The 15,364-nt window shown below is 39.1% G+C and overlaps 2 protein-coding genes across 2 annotated transcripts in view; one reads left to right on the top strand and one right to left on the bottom strand.

Annotated features, from left to right (window-relative positions):
* The window catches only part of COG5 (component of oligomeric golgi complex 5), a 585,636-nt gene that overhangs the window by 128,531 nt on the left and 441,741 nt on the right, over nt 1-15,364 (top strand).
* On the bottom strand, nt 12,887-14,250 carry GPR22 (G protein-coupled receptor 22). The gene has a single exon (XM_029616909.1). The coding sequence runs from the start codon at nt 14,239-14,241 to the stop codon at nt 12,949-12,951; it is 1,293 nt and encodes a 430-aa protein (XP_029472769.1). The 5' UTR covers nt 14,242-14,250; the 3' UTR covers nt 12,887-12,948.

The following is a 15,364-nucleotide window of genomic DNA, read 5'->3' as shown; positions in this document are numbered from 1 at the left end:
TACCTCCATTACATAGGAATACTCCATCAGAAGCCCTGCGAGATGGTTCTAGCCCACAACTCTCCCTTGCAGTGGAGTCCATCCAATCAGAGGATGTACACCGAATAATATACCTCTCTGAGGCAACCAAGGACCCCTGCTCAGTCACCTTCTTTATCATTGGAGTTCTGGATTAGTGTTCCCTCACCACTAGGCTCTGAGGAGGGTTAAACAGGGATATCCTCCAACTCTTTCAGAGCCTTCAGAACACACTCTTCTCCACTGGAAGACCTCTCTTACTACAGATTTCTGGACAAGGTGAGGAAAGCATTCCGAGTTAATGTATATAAGGACTAAGGTCCTCTTGGAAAAATCTTGGTCCACCTCCAAATTTTAAAAACACCAGCAGAACCAACAGCCATTCCAGTCCATGTAATCCTGAAAGAATTACAAACAAGAATGTAGGAAAACCCTATGTCTTTGCTCAAATGAAACTAGACCTCAAATATAGGGTACAGATGTCCCCAGGGTTTGGAATAGTACAGCTACCATATGAATCAGTTGTTGTAGAATTAGTTCTTAAAAGAACAAAGAATTCTACTTGAATACTCCACCAGGGAAAGATCCCAGGGTACTAGATAATTTTGATAAAAAGATATTCCAAAGCTCCATACTTAATGCATGGATTTCTGCCCACCAATTCTACATGCTTCAACATGTACACAATTGCATACAAAAACTAAATCCTTTTCTCCCAGATGAAGGCAGATCCACATATGCTCAGCGATTCTTGGATGTCGAAGAATGTATATCCATATTATTTAATTCTTTTATGCTCCTCATCAGCTTCTATTGGAGCACGTTGCATGGCTTGGTTAAAAGCCAGCAGCCTGGGCAATGATGTCCACGACAAGTTGGAAGATGTTCCCTCCATGGGTGATTACCTTTTCAGAGAAAAGCCTAGAGTCTTAGTGGCTCAATTAAAGGAACGTGTGTTGGCCCAGTTCCTCTCTATGGCATTGGAACTAAAGCCTTCTACAAGGCGCACTTTCTATGCTTTTAAAAAACCATATTTCTAGAGAACCCTTTCCAGCAGTTTCAATGTTACTGGATCCCACTTCCACTTCTACAGTAGCAACAACGTCTGACTCATGCTAGGCAACATGAGTGCTGTCAACCAAAAACAACATAGCAAGTCCAGCCCAAGCCTGGACTAAGCATTTGACCACCTTTCAAACCCAGTAACCATTCTCTTCAGTAGGGGGGAAGAATTCAACACCACCTGGAAGAGTGGTGCATGATCATCAAAGATCACAGAGTCCTCAAGATTGTGATACTGCTTGCATTTTCCTGGTTTTTCATGCTTCCTCATCGCTCAGCCTTCAATCTGGACCTGGCTCATTCAACACAATTCTGCCTGGAGGAGAAGTTGCTCCCTAAATTGTAGGTGATAGGATCTGTTCCTTCCCATCACCATGGCTAAGGGTTCTACTCTTTCTATTTCCTTATCTTGCTGGCATAAAACGACATGAACACATTACTCCAATCTTAGTTGAATTAAATTGAGCGTATTAAATACAAACTTGGAATGCTCATACATCAACTCCTCAATGTCCAAACCTGTCACTGGCCCAATGCAATTCTCAAATTCTATCGACTTACTAGACTCTGCGCTCCTCACAAAGAGGTTTACTGGAAATTCCATCTCCTAAATTAGCTAGGCTTCACATCACTCATGAGTGCACTTTCTCCACTGCAGCACAAACTTTATGGAATTCCTTTCCTATTGATATCAGACAATGTGATTCACTTAACAATTTCAGAAAACAAATCAAGACTTTTTTTATTTCATTTAGCTTATTGATTTTATCTCGATATTTTGCATAACATTTTTTTGTTTTGCCATTTATTTAATTCCATTTTTTTTTTTTTGTAAATTTTTAAACATTTTTATTTTACATCATTTTTAATTGTCTTGTCATTTAGTGTTGGTGATTTTATGCTGTCTTATGTGTATTAATTTTATTATATTATGTATATAATTTTGTTTACTGCCTAGGCAGTAAACAAAACAGTGTTAAGCGATTTATAAATCCAAATAAATGTAAATGTAAGAAATCCTGGGAATTGAGACCCATCCTAGATTTAAGAAGACTGAACAAGCATACTCTGGGAGAAATTCAAAATGAATTCCCTCGGTGGATGTGTACGTTGTTATTACTGAGAACTCTCCTTTGGCTTATCAGCAGCACTGAGGGCCTTCCTCAAGTGCCTGGTTGTAGTAGCAGTGTATCTGCGATGACATGGCATCCGAGTCTTCCCTTACCTGGATATCTGGCATGTAACAGCGAATTCACTGCAAAGTATATTAACCACCCTGCAAAAGTCAATTTATTTCTTACAGTCATTAGGATTTCTGATTACTTAAAAAAAAAAAATTGACTCTAATTCCCTCCCACAAAATCAAATTCATTGGAACATGCATAAATTCCCTGCAAGAGAGCGCTTTCCTTCTATTGGACTAAGTAAACACTCTCAGGTCACTTGTGTATAGATTGTTGAACATGTATCATTCAACGACCAGGGAAGTACTGGTTATTCCGGGCCATATGGCGGCTGCAATTCATGTAGTTTCACTAACCCGCTTTTCTGTGATTTCTCCGACTTAATATCACTGCACGACTAAGTAGGAGGAACCTGAAAAAAAAAAATAGTCTTGACAGCAGTCAGGTTAGGAAAACGGACGCTGAATATGCCAGCGCCCGTTTCCCTAACCATGGATGTGTGCGAGTTCAGAAAACGTACACTCATTAATTGAGCGTACATTTTCCTAACCCATGGTTGTTCTCAAAGCCCCATCTCCTGGGTGCCCAATGCCAAGGATACACTAGGGATGCACAGTTTCCCCTAGTGCATCCTTTTTAACACTGTGCAGGCCACATCATGTGCCCAGGAGAAGTGGATGGGCATGTGTTAGGAAGACGGGTGCCTAGTTTGGACTCCTGTTTTTAGCGCATCCATATTGCATCAGCCTGATGGTATACTAAACCTCCAGTTGTAAAACCACCTATTCCATGGGACCTAAACATGGCTCTGGCACAACTGATGAAGCTGCCATTTGAACCGTTGGAGTCTGGTTCTTTCAGATTTCTAACATGGAATGTAATATTCCATGTAACCGACATAGGCAGAAGAGTCAGTCCGTTTCAGGCTTTGGTTCATTATCTTCCTTATTTTCAGTTCTTCCACAATAGGGTGGTACTCTGCACCCACCCAAAGTTTCTACTAAAAGTAGTATTTTTCATATTAATCAAGCCATTGTGTTATCTACGTTTTTCCCGAGGCCACACAAGCATGAAGGTGAGAAGACCCTTCGTATCTTAGACTGTAAAAGAGCTTTGGTTTATTACAAAAGAAGAACTCAACCACATCAGGCTTTGCAACTGTTCATCTCTTACGATCCTAACAGATTAGCCATAGCCGTGGCCAAACATCTATTGTCCAAATAGCTAGCAGACTATATCACATATTGTTATATACTAGCAGGCCTTTGCAGACATCATCAAGGCTCATCAGGTTAGAGCCATACCTGCATCAGTGACTCATCTATGAGCTGTACCTCTTGAAAACATCTGCAAAACTGCAGCATGGTTATCGATATACACTTTTGAGCCCCATTACTATCTGGACAATGTCTCAAAGAGTGACAGATTCGGACAAGTAGTTTTGCATAGCCTGTTCACCCAGTATTCTTCTTTCCACGGTGGGTTATAGGTTGCTTATTCAGTAACTACTCTGCTTCAAATCTCAGTTTGGGACTCCCACATGGTTAATTCAGCCCTGCTTGTCGATGGAGAAAGCAAGTTTGCTTATCATAAACTGTGTTCTCTGTAGACAGTAGAAAGAATTAACTATGCTAAATACCTGTCTTCCTACCTGGAGCTAGATTTAGCTCTATAACTGGCTGAGGGGGCTTACAGGACAACCCGAATCTGGGAATTCCCATATGCTCAGTAGAGAAAAAGCTCTAGGAGCTTAGAGAAGAAGGGTCCTTTCAGTGCTGCCGGTTGATGTCACCCACATGTCATGGCTAATTTATCCTGCTGTCTACAGAGAACACTGTTTACTGTAAGCAACTTGCTGTATTTGTTTTACACTCCCTTGGCAAGAAGTCTGGTGGTTTATGATCCTTCAAACCCAAGAGGGTGGTGGAGCAAGAAATACCAGTTTTGTTGGATGGCACAATCCACAGAGCCATCATTGCAAAACTGAAATTGTAGCTAAGGGGTATAACCATCTGTAATGTAAAAAGTTTAACAAGAGAAATAAGAAACTGGCAGTGACAATTTTAAGAATATCTGTATTATTAAAACATCAGACTTGCTGCACCTTAGTTTATTTTAAAGACTATAGCCTTGTTCAAAAAATGACTTTTCACCATTCAGTACTAAAGACAAAAATTTTTTATTGAATAAGGCTCTATGTTGGTAGGACAACTTATTTAAAATTCATTTTCATAATATGTTGGAATTTGCATATTATTTTTGGTTGTCCCGTGGTGTGTTTTTTCTTAATTCCTCACATAAAATCATGGCTCTTTTTTTTTGCCCAGTATTCCTCTCATCAGTCTTCTCCTGGTTTAATTGGAACCAGGGCTGAGATTCTGACTCCATGAGCCTTCATTCACAGCTACCCCAGGATTTTTCCCCTTTTTAAATAAATCCTCCCACTTTTCTTTGTCAGGCTATTACAGCAATGATCTTGATGGTGGGAGCCATGCATCAGTGTTCCTTCCATAACCCTGTATCATGGGCTCTAAATCCAGGCACTAGGTATCGTCTTTAACAATAGTCAGAGCTCCCTCCTGCCAGGGACTGTGAATAGCTCTTCTCTAGCATCTCTAGACCCAGTCAATCCAGGGTATAGAATGCTTGATCCAGGAATTAAACTCAGGACCCTCCATATGGCAGCATGTAGTACTTGACTCTGAAAGAACAAAAAAAGAGCGAAGAAATCCCACAAAATATACTATCACAAAAAAAAAGGGAAAACAATGTGAATACTTAGAAGAGTTGCCCACTTAGAAAGTTGTGAGTTTAATCATAGAATTATTGTATTGGTTTTTTTTATATTTTTTTATATTTTGACGTTACTGTGTTTTACATTTCAATGTGAATTTTGTGTGTGTGTGTGTATATATTTGCGGTCCATTCTTAAGATGAAACTTCTTACATTTGCAGTAATATAAACCATATTGAATTAAATAGGCTCTCTGTACAAACATGCGTTTAAAAACGCGAGTGATGAATGTCAGTTTAAGACACGTTGAAATTCCAAGATCTCAGCAGGAATTCAATGGGCTCAACATCGGCCGAAGTTTCACTAGCAAGCTTCTTCAGGAGCCAAACTTCTCGAAATTCAAATGTGTCAGAAGACAAACAATGTCTATAATAAATCCGACTCTCACAAGAAACAGGGACAATAAGTCTCCAGAGCCTGTGATCAAAATCTTCTAATACATTTTCCAGGTACTGTCAAATGTTGAACTTGGGACCAAAAGGTCTCCCACTTGTTTTCAAAACGAACAGAGCTCTGGAGACTTATTGTCCTTGTTTCTTGTGAGAGTCGGATTTATTACAGACATTGTTTGTCTTCTGACACATTTGAATTTCGAGAAGTTTGGTTCCTGAAGAAGCTTGCTAGTGAAACTTCGGCCGTTGTTGAGCCCATTGAATTCCTGCTGAGATCTTGGAATTTCAATGTGTCTTGAATTGAACATCCGTCACTCGCGTTTTTAAATGCATGTTTGTATAGAGAGCCTATTTAATTTGATATGGTTTATATTACTGCAAATGTGAGAAGTTTCATCTTAAGAATGGACCGCAAATAGAATGCACCACAAATGATTGAAAAGACCGAGCGATCTCGGTAGCCACAGGAGATACGCTGCCTGGCTTGCTGATGCGGTTCATTCATCATATATATATATCAATTTTTTTGTATATGTGTATATATATATATATATATATATATATATATATACACACACAAAAAATTCACATTGAAATGTAAAACAGTAACTTCAAAATCAAAAAATATAAAAAAAAACCCAATACAATAATTCTATGATTAAACTCACAACTTTATAAGTGGGCAACTCTTCTAAGTATTCACATTGTTTTCCCTTTTTTTTGTGATAGTACTTGACTCTGAGCCATTGGGCCTGCGCAAATCATGGCTTTTATTCTAGAATAATTCTAGATTTTAATTAGAAGAAAAACGAGTGAGTACACTATGCTCATAAGACATCTTTCTGATTCTGTGCAGAATGTGTCTGCAAAATCCTGAATTGTTCAGATATAGCAATCCTGCAAACATTGAGAACCACATGCTGCATAGGTCAGATTGTAATGCTGTCCAGATTGGCATACCGTAAACATAAATGTTGATGACAATTGCCATTTTTGTCTTCTCCCAATAGAAAACTCCATTCTGCATTATACAGTGCATTCACGGATCCCTTCACTTTTTCCACATTTTGTTATGTTACAGCCTTATTCTGAAATGGATAATATGCATTTTTTCCTCCTTAATCTGCACACAATATCCCATAATGACAAAATGAAATCAGGTTTGTAGAAATGTTTGCCAATTAATTAAAAAAAAACAAAAAAAACCCTGAAATATATTTACAAAGGATTCATAGCCTTTGCTATAACACTCAGCGTTGAGCTCAGGTGCATCCTATTTCCATTGATCATCCTTGAGATGTTTCTCTAACTTGGTTGGAGTCCATCTGTGGTAAATTCAATTGATTGCACAGGATTTGTAAAGGCGCACACCTGTCTTTATAAGGTCCCACAATTAACAGTGCCATATCAGTGCAAAATGAAAGCTATGAAGTTGAAGGAATTGTCTGTAGACTTCCGGGACAGGATTGTGTCAAGGCACAGATCTGGGGAAGGGTACAAAAAATTGCTGCAGCACAGTGGCATCCATCATTCTTAAATGGAAGACGTATGGAACCACCAGGACTTTTCATAGAGCTGCCCACCCGCCCAAATACAGCAGTGACAGAGCTCCACAGTTCCGCTGTGGAGATCGATGGGAAAACCTTCCAGAAGGACAACAATCTCTGCAGCACTCCACCAATCAGGCTTTTATAGTAGAGTAACCAGATAGCAGCCACTCCTCAGTAAAAGGCACATGACAACCTGCTTGGAGTTTGCTAAAAGGCCCTTAAAGGACTTTCAGAGCATGAGAAACAAGATTCTCTGGCCTGATGAAACCAAGATTGAACTCTGACCTGAATACAAGTGTCATGTCTGGGGGCAACCAGGCACCAGTCATCACTTAGCAAACCACCATCCCTATGGTGATGGCAGCATCATGCTGTGGGGATGTGTTTCAGCTGCAGGAACTGGAAGACTTTTCAGGCTTGAGGGAAAGATGAACCGAGCAAAGTACAGAGAGATCCTTGATGAAAGCCTGCTCCAGAGCACTCTGGACCTCAGACCGCGGCGACGATTCACCTTCCAACAGGACAACAACCCTAAGCACACAGCCAAGACAATGCAGGTGTGGCTTTGGCACAAGCTTGTGAATGTCCTTGAGTGGCCCAGCCAGAGCCCAGACTTGAACCCGATTGAACATCTCTGGAGAGACCTGAAAATAGCTGTGCATCGATGGAGCCCCATCTGACCTAACAGAGCTTGAGAGGATTGGCTGAGAAGAATGGGAGAAAGTGCCCAAATCTAGGTGTATTGTAGTATCATACCCAAGAAGACTTGAGGCTGTAAACACTGCAAAAGGTGCCACAACAAAGTACTGAGTAAAGGGTCTGAATACTAATGTAAATGTGCTATTTTAGGTTTTTTAAATTAATTTGCACAAATTTCTACAAACCTGATTTCGCTTTGTCATTATGAGGTATTGTGCATATACTGAGGAGGGAAAAATATGCACATTATCCATTTTAGAATAAGGCTGTAACATAACAAACTGTAGAAAAAGTGAAGGGTTCTGAATACTATCTGAATGCACTGTAACATTGGAATGTCACAATTAACTGACCACCTTAAATACAAAGTATTTGTCAAAGTGTATATCTTAATTTTCAGCCCAGACTGTACAAGGCAATTTGTACCTTAATAACCCCCCCCCACCCAAATAAAACAATAAAAAGCTATATAATACTATAAATATAACAACACAATCAAAATAGAGAGAAACAAGCATTGCTAAATAGGGCAGCTGCTAACAAAAACATAAAATATAAAATAAGACAAAAAGGAAAACAATGTAATCTAAGCAAAATAAACAACTAACCAAACTGAACAGAAACTCTTGCCATCTTAAAAGAACCCCTCCCCCCAAAAAAAACCTATGCTACTTCAAACCAAAACCAAACTGGAAAACTAAGATAAGATCCTATCTCTGACAAAATATAATTCACAGACCTCAAAAAAACAAAATCTTACAGCAACAGATTGTGTTAAGGCTAGAGACTGTTTGGTTCTCAAGTGGGTATGACCCAAATATGGCCTCATCTGTTGGTTCAGGTGTAATTTTAAAATGCACCTCATATATCAGTAATATGAGCCTCAAAGGTCATGACCGAGTTCAACACAGGCCCCTAAATTTCTGTACTTCTGATTGCAACCGATAAAATGTAGCATCAGCTGTGGGAAGGACCTTCAACTGAGGTAACTGAGAAGACCCCAGTCATAAGACCTAGGGTTGTTTTTTTTTTTCCTTTAACTTATTCATAGACATCTGTAATTATGACCTCTGATAGCTTCCAGAGGTACCAACAGCTGAATGCAGTCGGCATATGTGAAATAGCATAGCCCAAATTTTTAAATAATATTTCCCAGCCTGCACAGATAGACATTATACAGTGGGGGGGACGACACACCCCCACAGGTTAAAACCCACGGGGATTTCCATTTCCTTGCCCAGCACCAATATGCACAAAATATTTGTCTCTAAACACTACTATTTTAAGGTGGAAATTACATTATTATAATCTGCAGCAAGGGAATTGTCACCCTTGGGAATCCAAATTTTGGTCACCTTCAGTTTAAAAAAAAAAAAAAAGATGTGAAATTGCAAAATGTGGAGCCAGCATATTTTGGTGAATCTGCCATGGATCCTTATTCTGTAAACAAGGGTGGGAAAAGGGAGGCATGATTTTAATATGGGGAGGAAACTGGAGAGGTTTGTTAAAAATAGTTATGGTATTGATAACGTTGAGGGGGAGGGTGAAGGATGGGCATGGAAATTAACTGCATAACAAATACAGTGAGTCTGACTGTGCCACTGATTAAAATGGTTGAAGCTGTTGTTCAGATCACAATTACTGGTCATTTGGATAAACATGGCTTAATGGTGAAGAGCCAGCATATATTGAGAAATTGTGCCTTAATAATCTATTAGGATTCTTTGAAGGTATAAATAAAATGTTATAAGAGTGAATCAGTTGATTTCTAGAAGGCATTTGATAGTCCCTTATCTCTGTGAATTAAATGTCATGTGATAGGAGGCAATGTCCTGTTGTGTATTGGTGACTTCTTAAAAGATAGGAATCAAAAGTAGGACTGCATGGGTAGTTTTTCCAATGGAAATGAGTAAATAGTAAAGTGCTCCAGTGATATGAACTGGGACCAGTGTTGTTTAACTTATTCATTAGTAATCTGGAAAAGGCAGCAATAAGTGAGATAATCGAATTTGCAGATGACACAAAATTTTTCAAAGTAGTTAAAACACAAGCAGACTGTGAGGAATTAGAGGATCAGCCTGGGGAATTGGGCAGCTAAATAAAATAAAATGTCATGTGGACAAATGCAAAGTGATGCACATAGGGAAGAATAATCCTAACCGTATGTACATAGTGCTGGGTTCCCTATTAAAACTCAGGAAAAGGACCTTGATGCCGTTGTGGTCAGAACAGCAAATAGACCATTAGCTGAATAGGAGGGCCTAGAAATCCCTGTGCAGTGGATAATGGTTATTGAAGATTGAAATGTGGGAATGGTGATCTGGGATACAAGTTGGTGAGTGGCCTTGCTGCTATTTGGTTCGGCAATGTCTTTTTGTAAAGTATGTACTCAGATTTGTTCATTGATTTTATACAAAAATTTAAAAAAGAAAAAACATAACACTTTGGGCAGCTCAATTTAGCTGAGGAAGGTGGTTTATAAGATTGATAAATTATTCAGAAAGTAGCTGAGAATATTGTAATACCTCTGTATGGATCTATGATGCAACCTCCTTTAGTATTGTGTGCAGTTCTGATTACCCCACCTCAAACAAGATATAGCAGATTTATAAAAGGTACAGAGAAGAGCAAGACAAATCATAAAAGGGATAAAATAGCTCTCTTATGACGAAAAACTAAACAGATTAAGGCTTTTCAACTTGAAGAAGAAATGACTGAGAGGCAATATAAGAGGCTTCTAAAATCACGAGTTGTGGATCAGGTTAATAGGGAATGGTTATTTACCCTTGCAGATAGTACCAGACCTAGGGGACACTCCATAAAATTAACTGATGATAGATTTAAAACAAGTTTAAGGAAATATTTTTTTCAGTCAAAACATAATTAAACTTGGAATTTGTTGCTGGAGAATGTAATGAAGTTTAATAATATTACTGTGTTTAAAACAAGTTGTGGACAAGTTCCTAGAAAGCAGGTGCTTTAACAATTATAGGCAGGCATAGCAGTCAGCACCTCCTTACATGTGAGAGGGATCTTCTCATTTGGATTTGTGGGGTGGCTCTGGTTGATCCAGATTGGCCACTGTCAAAGACAGGATGCTGGGCTTGATGAACCATTGGTCTGACCCAGCATGGCTCTTCTCATGTTTTTATGTAGCCTTTATACTATGGCTTTCCAAACCTGTTCTGGGGACCTGTAGGGAGATATCCCATGTTTAACCACTGAAAACACCCAATATGAATCATAAATGCCAAGAAGTAAGCGGACCAGTATGCTGATAGGCCAGAATACTCTTGCAGCTAAAGAAAAGAAACTTTGCCCAGAGGAGAACTGTAAACCAGAACTGAAGGATACTTATAAGATCTGCCTGTTTGTAAGCTCCTGTGTAAATAAAACCAAGGCAGAGGGACAATGCAGCAACTTTGGCTCATAAGCAGAAGCCACGGACCAGCCAGAGTTTCAGAGGGGTGCCCCACCCCTGGATGAAGGGGGAGCATTCTGAAATGGCGAAAATGCTGATACTGGCATACAGCCTTGGTCCAGATGGGTCAGGACACCCCTTCCCCCCTCCCCCCTCCCCCCCCCCCCCGAAGAAAATGGGAAGGTGGAAAAGACCTGCAATGCGGCAAAGACCTTCCACCCACTACATGATTATGCCCAAGCTTATGCATATTTATCAGCTGGAAATTAAAAGACAGGGCAAATAAGGAGAAAAGGGGTGGACCCAGAGCAGCCCAGCATCCCCTGCTATTGAGGAGGGAGAAGATGAGGTGTGGCCAGGAGACCAGAGAGAGGAGGCGTCCTGCCTGTGGTCAGATGGTAGCACGGAGTCTGGGGTGGTGAGGAGCCGATAGCAGCCCGGCAGCTCTGTCAGTACCAGACCTGGAAGCAAGCCGCCTTCCCAGGTGGTTTTTCAGTTCTCCAGCCAGAGCCTGCTTCAGAGCTAAACAGAGGGAAATAGCCTGAAGTTGGGACCAGCGGTAAATAAATTGGTTATAAGTATTAATATATTAGGTAGGCTAAGCGTTATGGCATGTTTGAAACCACCCATGGTACAGAACCTTCTTTAGAGTAAACTGGTGCTTAGTAGCCAGGATGTTAGAAACATGTTGTTTTCTAAATGCTAATCCTGCCAAATGTGATTAAAAAAAACAAAGTCTAATTCTGTGGAGAACACGTTGTCTTTCCCTGAACTTAGGATCGGGAGGGGAACTGGATGAGTCCTGTAGCAAACAGGTTCCTGCACCCCTAAAACTTAATTACAGACCCCACAGTCAGTCGTGTTTTCAGGATATCCACAATGAATATGCATGAGATAAACTGACAGATTTTGTTCTCCAGTGCAAATTTATCTAATGCATGTTCATTGTGGACGTGCTAGAAACCCTTTTGAATTTTCACCAAGACAAGTTTGGGAAGCCTCTGCCACTTTACCTTCTCATCTTTCTTTACATTAAGATGTTCCTTTGCTCGTAAAATAAGATATAAACAGGGACTCCAGGAAAGAAAGACCCATTCTCTTTTCAATTGTTCCAATCTTTTTTGCCATACAGCTTCATCTCTGTACTCTTCCCAGCAGCCAGTCACTGAAGACTTGGTGACTAGTAGAGCAGGTTGACCGACCCAGGACACTTCGGGAGCCTGTCTCAGAATGCTGCATAGCCTTAGGCTTTGGCCATCTGCACCTCCAGCAGATCGGGACTAAAATATAAGTCCCAGTTCTGGGCTCAGTTTCTTCCCATTTAAAAAACAAAATGAAAGAAAGGGATCTCCAGGACATGTCACTTGCTAAAGATGTTTTACTCTAATTTCTTGAGTGTTCTGTTTGTTTTTAGTTTAGTTTTATAATCCCCGCCACCCAGTTTCCATAGTCTCCATAGTCTCATATTCACAACATTTATAATAAAGTTTTCAGTCAAATGACTGCTTGCTAAATTTCAAAAGTATATCATGTTTTAAGGCTATTTATTACTAATTTTTTTTTTTTTTTTAGAAAATAGACATACATGAATGTCTGCTAGTAGAGAGAATATTGACAAAAATATACACATGAGGTACTTTAACAAACTGCCATGCAACATTTACAGTAAGTAATGAAGAAATATACAAGGCTTCATCTATTCAACACATATACTGTAGTTTACAATGTACTCAGTACTAAAAAAAAAAAGTTTCATTATTTGGCAATAGTTTTTCCATAGCATGTTTTTTTCACCCTCTGAGTGATTTGGTGAAAATTGCAGTGGAACTTAGTCAGTGACAACCTGAGGTGCTAAACACTTTTGCCTTGTTTCATTTTCTGCATAACTGAGCTTTTTGTTTCTTTTGGGTTCTATCCATGAATTGTGTATAACAGCGTTATTAGGCATCGGATCAGCTTCCACAATTGAAACCACTCTTTTTTTCATTTTACTTTTCAGGACCTTTTGGAATTTTTGTCGGGTGAATGCGTATAGTAGAGGGTGAAATATTGTTGTTCCATATGCCATGACTAGAAAGCACAACCTCAGCTTTACCAAAACGTCACTTGGGCCCAAACATAAAATTGTAGTATTTAAAACAGAAATTGGCGTCCAGCAAATAAGAAATGTAGAAATAATCAAAAGGGACATTCGGAAGACCCTCTTCTGCCTTTCTCGACGCTCACGATGTCTCTTCACTGCCCGCCGCAGGGCAATGATTACAGAAACCGAAGTCCTTACACCAAGCACTACGTTTCTCCCTCCGCTGCTCTGTGAAACATCAGTTGTTTCATGCTGTGTAGTCAAAGAAATTGTCTTTTTCTTTCTAGCTTTTTTCTTCTGCCCAGTTGAAAATCTTGTGCCTATTCGTATATTAAGAGCTTGAAGTATTTTGGTATACGTAATTAGCATTACTATAACAGTCAAGAAAAAGATTGGAATCTGTACAAGAAGGTGGTAATACATTCCAAGTTCAGTGTGGTACTCATTTGTACTAACACACAAAAGCGTCTTGTTTTCCCAAGTATTCTCTGTTTGAAAGCTGAAAAAGCTGACCTCGATGAAGGGAATAAGGAAAGAAAGAAAAGAAACAATCCATGTTGATGTCATTAAGATCACAGCTCGTCCCATTGTTAGAATTCTGTTTGCAGGTTTCACGGAGATGTCATAGCGGTCCAGAGTGATAGCAAAAACGTTGACTGCTGTGGAGACACTGGCAAAGGAGACACAAGCCTCATGGAAGCAGCATATTAGAGCAGTGTTACTCTCCAGTGAAAGTAATAGGATAACTATGGTTAGAGGAATACATCCCATACAAATTATTACGTCAAGTACATGAAGATTCATCGTGATAATGTTACTGACGGAATTGATTAGGTTGGATTTCATGCAGTAAAGTACCAACACGGTGAGGTTGCTGCCAAGTCCTAAAACAATTTCTAACATGAGAAATCCAGTGAGGGTAACTTGAAAACTTAATGGATATGAGAGTGGTCGGTACATGTTGGTGTTGATGTCATCTCTGACTGTAATGTTTGATTCAGACTGCATAGTGACACCCAGCATGGGAGGGAAACACATCCTCTTGGAGCAGTTGGGTTGAGTCCTAGAAGGTGAGAGAGAGTGCATGACCATTAAATACTGACTCTTATAAGGTTTTTGTTCAGAAAAAAAAATGGTATTTCATTTTAGTGAAACTATATTACTTTGATGTGTACAACAATTAAATCTGGGAGCCTGAGCTGCCAGTTCTGTATTGTATGTTGCTTTTGAAGAATAAACTCATGGCAAGGCACTGAAAAATATACCGTTCATGGAGTTGCATGTGTGAGGCCTATATGAAGGGCTTTTTGTGACGTAATAGGAAACGTGAAATTAATTCTGTTTTATAGGTTTTTTTATATCATAAAAGAAGATTAAAACTAATACTCCCTCATTTATTGCCAAATTATATTTTATATAAAATGGCTCTTTACAAACTTCTGAGGAATTGATATAAGCAGGCTTCTGTATACATGAAAGTAACATTGAAGATGGTTTGTTTTTTAATGGGGATATTCATGTATATGTATGTGTATAATATCTGTAGTAGCTGTAAAAGAAAATGTTAACATTACATTCCCTCTCATATCACTGTTTTAACAGTTCAGATGATTTGGTCAAAAACAGACACAGAGTTTTTGTGACTGTTACCATATGTTCAATAAATGTGCATGTATTGTTTTTGGTAATAAACATAAGGGAATATCCCTCTTTTTTACTAAACCCCAAGTTTATGATGTGCATACCACGACATTTGTATAGAAGATGTGATCTCACAGTATAAGTGTATATAGAAATACAGTATAGGTCTAGGTGTGACATGTAAAAGCAAACTGATTTATTTTTCAAGTATTATATCATGTGATCTAGCCACTTGAGAAATTCAGTAAAGAGATAACAGTGAATCTGTTCATGTCAGTTTTTTCTCATGAATATGCTGAAGGCATGAAAGTCAGCTCCTGACTCTCGAGATTGCATCTCATGACCACACCTTTTGAAATTGCCTGCTATTGCTATGGTGTATAATGCATGTGTTTAAATATGCATAGATATTGGTATTTAATGTGCATGTGTATATATATATATATATATATATATATATAGAAAGAGAGAGAGAGTTAGTGGTAAAAACTTTGCATACCTATGTAAATCCTAGATATTT

The sequence above is a fragment of the Rhinatrema bivittatum genome, chromosome 9, assembly GCF_901001135.1.
Source record: "Rhinatrema bivittatum chromosome 9, aRhiBiv1.1, whole genome shotgun sequence".
Classification (NCBI taxonomy): Eukaryota; Metazoa; Chordata; class Amphibia; order Gymnophiona; family Rhinatrematidae; genus Rhinatrema; species Rhinatrema bivittatum.
The sequence above is the reverse complement of the archived record's forward strand: the minus strand, read 5'-3'. Positions and strand labels throughout refer to the sequence as shown.

Coding starts and splice junctions, on each gene's coding strand:
- GPR22 (XM_029616909.1), bottom strand. CDS start 14,241: ATGTGTTTCCCTCCCATGCTGGGTGTCACTATGCAGTCTGAATCAAAC.